This window comes from Crassostrea angulata, chromosome 10 (genome assembly GCF_025612915.1).
Source record: "Crassostrea angulata isolate pt1a10 chromosome 10, ASM2561291v2, whole genome shotgun sequence".
NCBI lineage: Eukaryota > Metazoa > Mollusca > Bivalvia > Ostreida > Ostreidae > Magallana > Magallana angulata.
This window is the reverse complement of record NC_069120.1, coordinates 37,490,457-37,497,169: the sequence shown is the minus strand read 5'-3', so window position 1 is coordinate 37,497,169 and position 6,713 is coordinate 37,490,457. Positions and strand designations below refer to the sequence as shown.

General features: G+C 31.6%; 1 protein-coding gene across 1 annotated transcript; it reads left to right on the top strand.

Moving 5' to 3' along the window:
- The first annotated feature begins 860 nt into the window (after nt 1-860).
- Nucleotides 861-2,577, top strand: LOC128167723 (fat-like cadherin-related tumor suppressor homolog). Its single transcript, XM_052833601.1, has 4 exons — nt 861-989; nt 1,109-1,291; nt 1,480-1,691; nt 2,286-2,577. The coding sequence occupies exons 1-4, from the start codon at nt 876-878 to the stop codon at nt 2,323-2,325; spliced, it is 549 nt and encodes a 182-aa protein (XP_052689561.1). The 5' UTR covers nt 861-875; the 3' UTR covers nt 2,326-2,577.
- The last annotated feature ends 4,136 nt before the right edge of the window (nt 2,578-6,713 follow it).

The window sequence follows — 6,713 nt, the reverse complement described above, 5'->3', positions numbered from 1 at the left end:
TAGCCGGGCTCTGCTGAAAGCAGAGTCCTGGCTATAGTTACTATAACTATGTTACTATAAATAGCACAACTTCAAAAGTAAACAAAAAACCAAACAGCTTCAGAGTAAAGGCTTCCGCTTTACCAAATAGTTACACAAAGAGCCAGGTTTTGTCAAAAGTGTTGGCATTTTGTTTCTTTTCTTTTTTTTTTAATTTCGAGAGAATTGTCTATCTTTTGTAGTTTTCTTACTAATATCCTGTTTTAAAAACAAGACTGCATTTTAGACAAATACAATGCGCATGAATTTCCATGAACTTCTTTGCTGCGCGATGAAGAAATGGGGATTGAATTTATAATGCTTGTTGCAAAATTCAAGGCAGCAACTATTGAACTTTTTAATTTTTACTAGACAGACATATGTTTTTGTTTTTCGCTTACAAAATTTGGTCGCTCTCTGACGCTTTGCCGACATTAAAAGAATGAGAGAGAGAGAGAAAGAGAGAGATTTTCAGTCTTTACTACACAATATGCATAAAGACACGCCAAAAGAGCCCGGCTTTCTGTAATTTAGTACTTTGATTAAATAATTACAGGGCGAATTAAGCAAAATCATAAGGGCCACATATTTCCCTATATACAGTAGTTCAAAAGTGAAACCACCTGTATGATATTCATCTTTAAATCATCTCAATTAACATCTTAAAAAATTGTGTTTGTTCTTTTTCAAACATCTAGTTATCTATAACAAGCATAATTTAACTAATATTTTTGTTACTTTCAATAACTTTAGGGTTTCAAGGAAATAATGACTGACTGATTAGAAAACTGTCCTATTGCTTAGTATATTGTATAATGTTTTTTTGATTTCGCTTGCAGGCACCTAACAACCAAATAATGTACAAGATAACAGAGAGTGAAACATCTGCAATAAACTACTTCCACCTCCATCCACAGACAGGACACATATCTCTAAAACAGTGCTTGAATGGCACAGACAATCGATTCATAGTAATACATGTATATGTCAATAAGAGATTTTTGTTGGGGTTTCCTTTTGTTTAATACATCTGTTTAAATATTGCATTAAAAGAATGATAAAATACACAAGTATTTTTCTATTTCGTAAGTTCAACATTACCGCAACCGATGGAGGCTCCCCGCCTCTGAGTGACCATGCTTTAGTTGACGTTGAAGTGAAGGGATGCCCTAAATGTAGAACCAACATAAATTCGCCAAGATTTTTTGCACCTGTTTACTTTGTGAATATCAAAGAAGGAGAATATTCAAAAAACAATCTACACCTTATTCAGGTTTCTAATTTTTAAACCAATAAATTCTACTAATTTTTTTTAACAACACTATATAAATGAGTGAAATGAAACAAACATCATTAGTTGTGTTTTATTCATTTTTTTTCATTGATATAATTATCATCAATATTTATATTAATACAATTTGAGACAATATAATTTGTAATAACTAACTATTTATGTTACAGATATCTGCCACAGACGACGATGATCGTTATGACGGTGATATATTATTTGATATCCAGAGCGTTTCTAACAACGGAAATGACAAATTTAAGTTAGAGCAAGATCGGTTAAATACAAATGCTAATATTATTTGCTCTGGAACCCTAAACAGAGGTGAAACCTATGTAATCATGGTTCGAGCTTCCGACCAAGCTCTACAAATGGACAGAAGAAGGTACATAAAGCAACAAATCGATTTATTTAATGTTATGTAGGATAACTTTTCACATGAACTATAATATATGATATCGGTCATATTTGGTCCCATTAATTCTCCAGTTTTAAAGTGTTTCAGGTACATTGTTTGCACTCACAGGCAGTTTTTGACGTCAGAAGTAATGCAATTTTTATAATTTAATCAAAATCATTCCAAAAAAACATTTTTGTCATCTTTTTTCGATTTGGAAATAAAAAGCGACAGTTTGAACAAAGAAAATTTTTTTTATAGATACACCTCTGATAAAAATAAGTTGTTTGTTCAAATAGCACTCAATGTTTTCTTAAAGAAAAACTGTTTAAAAACAAACTGTTTTATGCTAAACTTGAGAAAATGGCGGGAAAGGGTTTACTTTATGTTGTTTTTATAAATTGTAGGCATTTGGATCAAAAGGAAAATTATAGAATAGCTTTACATGTATATATGTGCAAAGAAAACAACAAATTACAGAAAAATGATAATGTTCATTTTAGGGGGCCATTCAAGGCCCTAATCATATATAGTCCTTTATGAACTTTGTCATTTCATTGGGGTCATTTTTCCCTTTTTCAGAAGTTCATCTGTACCTGTCGAGGTCAGAGTTGTTCCATAATCAACAAATTCCAGGAATGAAATATAATCACAATTATTTTCAAATGGAGATGTTAGTAGTGCTTATTGACTGGATTCATTGTCAAATCACTTTGCCTTCTAAAATGTTGTTTTGATTGGCATATTGTGATTTTCTTAATCCGATTGTTGCCATCCAAAAGTTCAATGTGAAATGAAAACGAATCCTAATGTCATGGAACCATTTGATCCGCATTCAAATGTGTGCTATTGTAACATTTTATCATATATGTAGGTGGAACTATGTTATCATGGTTCGAGCGTCTTTGGTTTAGATTGACTTTACTCATATCGAATCGAAATGTTAATGAATCAATTTCCACCTTCCTTTCACTACAAATTTTCATGTAATTAAATGTAACATAAATGTATCAATACAAGACTAAGCCATTCTGGGTGATTATAAAACAAGAAAGCATATCCCTTTTGTTAAAATTGCAAAGCGTTTTTTTTTCTTTTCTGTACATATTTATGACCCAACGCTACAAAGCTTCAGTTATAATCATTATAATGATAATGTCATAAATATTTAAAGACGACGTCGATCTACCACACAATGATATGAAATTTTTGAAAATAAAAAAAAACATAGGAAAAATATTTCATCAATGGTATCAAAACAATTTTAAAATTGTACATGTAAATACATTGCAAAACCGTGCACAATGAAAACTGCAAATAGACAATTTTCGTATCTTTACATTGGAATACCTAATCTTTTTTAAATATAAAATCTAAACACGTACAATTATAATGTATAATACATGTACGTACAATATCAAATTAATAAGAGAGGTACTTTGAAGAATGTTGATATATAATATGCAAGAACAGTATACTGGTATTAGATTAACGTTTAGCTGAAAAAGAAGCGTACACATTATTTTGATCATAAATAAAACACACCTCTATTGTTTCATTTAAGCGCATTTAAGATCATTTAACTTTTTATTTGCTTTGGATTACATGTAATTAGGTATATTTTATTTCTTTATCATCTTTTGAGCAAATTGGTGTATTTGTCTTCAATTCAATAATTGCAGATTTCCATTTCATGTGAACTACTCATTAGATCTACTTCATCTAGCGGAGATCAGGTTCACAAAAGATAAATGAAACCTCACATTGTATCATAAACCTCGTTCGCTGCAATTAAAATCTTTACGACAGGACAGTCATAAAACTAGACAGCGCATTAATATGCCCGTTAAATCTTCAGAATCTGCAGAGTCCGTCCCATTGCAGCCCTGGAGTGCAAAACATGCAAGTTATAAATGTCATTTAAAGGTATATGTGGAGTATTTTTTCATGCTAAGAAATATTTGATTGATTGATTTATTTAAATATGTTATATAAAAATATATCTTTACAATAAATGACGAAGTTTTACATTTATCGGGTTAAAAAGATATAGACATTGATAAATAATTTTTATAATCATTGTGGAGTACACAATAAATACATCATTTGAATAAACCCCACCTGAAATCGGTCACGTGATACCACGCTCAGTCTATCACAACAACAATGGCGACGACGAGAAAGATAGGTATACACGTTATACCCACAGGTGCTTGAGGACAGGTCGACCCCCCCCCCCCCCCCCCAAGATTACAGACCCCCGGGAATTTATTGTTTTTATTATTAAATTATCCTTTTATGACATATTTCTAATCTAATTTATACATTCATTGCCCCAAATTACCTAAAACAAATATTTTTAAAAATCAGACCCTCTACATATATAATATAAGAAGGTTGCTAACTTCGTCCATCTAGAACCAACGGAAGTAAGAGTTTATCGCAAGGAAGATAACTCGTAGCATAATTTTTTTATTTTCTTTTTTAAGTCTTTCATTGTAATACACTCAGTATGAGTGCCTTCTTTTAGATTTTCCAGTTCCCAAGACGATAAAAAAGTTTTCGCGGCTTGATTATAATTCATACTTCTTATGAATTGTTTTTTTTCGAGTTTGCCATGCAATTTCATAAATCTCTCGGTGTTATCTTCCTTGCAATAAAACCTCACTTCCGTTGGTTCTAGATGAATCGGTTCAAAATTTGCAACTTGTCGGTGAAAATTGTCCTATTTACTTAATAAATGTATTTACACGGGTATGGCATGCAGATATTCAGAAAAGGGAATTATCGGGCCACGGCATGAGGTCACCGTTTTTACTGGTAGATGTAGTTTGATAGTACATTTCAACAAATATTCATCGGCAGTGCCTCTGGGCTGGCAGACGAAGTTAGCAACCTTCTTGTATTATATGTACAGAGGGTCTGATTTTTTTTTGTTTTATGTAATTTTGGGCAATGGATGAATAAATTAGATTAGAAATATGTCATAAAAGGATAATTTAATTTAAAAAGAAAAATAAAGTCCCGGGGGTCTATATATTGGGGCGGGGGGGGGGGGGTCGATCCTGTCCTCAAGCACCTGTGGTTATACCATTAAGTTTGACAGATTTGGCAAAGAAAGAAAACAGAGACAGACTGACAAGGATAGAAACAGTGGGAAGATTGTCATTGGAGACCATGTAGATTGATGGAATAGGAATTAAAGCCGAATTAAACTTAAGTTTTTATCATGAAGTTGTTTTTCTTTGGGGGGGGGGGTTGCTAGTCAGGTTCGTACGTGCTCCATGTGTTCCATGTCTTTATAAGTTATAAACCACAAGTGGATTTTCGTTTAGAGGAATTTTTGAATAAAGAAGAAATAAACACTCTCAGTACATGCATCTCTCAGGACGAGAGGGTATTCACTCATTTTAGTGGGTCGTTGATGCTAAAATCGTGTTTCATCTTTATAACACATAATTATATATAATTAGCAATTTATATCGTTCTACAATAATTAACAACGGAATGATAATTGTTCGGGTATCATCTGATATAAGAATTATCTAATTTAAGATATGAAAAACGTGATTTTATTTTGTAAACAAACTCTTCTTCCATCGTGTTTTCAATACTTGGTTTTCCTGCACTCATGCGCAGTGGCGTTACAAATGATGGATCACATTATAATAATATGCTTCAGACGTGTAGCAAAGTTTAGAGACAAATAACTAAAGAAAGAACATGTTTCACGGGCCTAGAGTTTGTGAAACGTTTTTTTTATAAGAAACATGATGTATATTACTCAAACTCATGTCAAGCATTTTTTCCAAATGCGGCATATATACCTTTAAATGGTAGAAAACCAAACTGAACGATATATAATGACATTAAGCGATACGTTATAAATGACAAATAAATAAAGATTTAAGACTTTAAATAAAAATACATGTACATAATTATGTTTCGTAGCTTTAAGAAGATATGTTTAAAATTATTGAACACTATCTCTTAATCAAATAGAGCACTGTAGTAAATATGACTTCTTAAGTCTTTAAACTTATCTGAAGAGACATACATGAAAATAAGAATGAATGAATTCGAAAAGACGGTTAATTGTTTTTAAAAACTTCTACTTCATAACAAGGTAATTGCAAGTTTTCTATAGTACATGTATGCCAACGTGAGACACTGTCGGTCTTCGAATATTAACCCAATTTTTCTGTTTTCTGTAAAGCTTCAGATCTACATGTAGCTCTGTAGCAAAACGCAAGTCAAACAAAACATCAATTCCAACGTCCTAGTGCAAATTGACAACTTTTATATTGACTGCATAAACTGCCAATACAATGATTTTTTATTCTGTCATTTATTTACTCAGGAAATGACCTTTTTAGCCTTTTACATGAATGGAAGATTTATTTTTCTATTGTAATTAATCAACAAAATCAGCTATATGTAAAGACATATTTGAGATAAAAGACAATCAGTTCGTCTTAAATTCACAATCGTATCAGGTGGACATAGCATCACCTTCTTGACTCGTACGATTTCCATGCCATTAAGAAGAAAAAACAAGCCAATCTTCAACGCTATACATGTTAATAATCAAAATAATTATTGAATTTGATGGTCCTTAACATTGCAACAGCAATGTTAAAAGTATATTCACAAATTATACGTTTTGTAAATTATTATAAGTTTAATCAACTCAAGTTATTCAAATATTCGGGTGAATATGGCGAAGGGTTTAAACTAAGCTATAAATTTGCAGCCTATCTGTTGTTACGAGCACAATCTTTTTTATATCTATATTGTATTTCAAAAGCTCGTATTCTGTTTGCATTATAAAAAAGGTGCCAGTTATTAGATAAACCATTTTTTCTTTTAATTTTTCCGAACGGTGAGTTCACATAATTTTACTTTGACAATGTAAAACTAGGAAGTTATATATATTGTATTTCTTTTTAAGGCCAACAAACATTTAACGCTGACAATACATACGTAGCTGATTATTACTAAAGTATCTTC

What these genes read in the sequence shown, in the direction of transcription:
- LOC128167723 (XM_052833601.1), top strand. Translation starts at nt 876, where the DNA reads ATGTACAAGATAACAGAGAGTGAAACATCTGCAATAAACTACTTCCAC. An exon ending in GCACAGACAATCGATTCATA is followed by an intron (nt 990 to 1,108) that starts GTAATACATGTA and finishes CTATTTCGTAAG; the next exon opens with TTCAACATTACCGCAACCGA. An exon ending in CTACAAATGGACAGAAGAAG is followed by an intron (nt 1,692 to 2,285) that starts GTACATAAAGCA and finishes TCCCTTTTTCAG; the next exon opens with AAGTTCATCTGTACCTGTCG.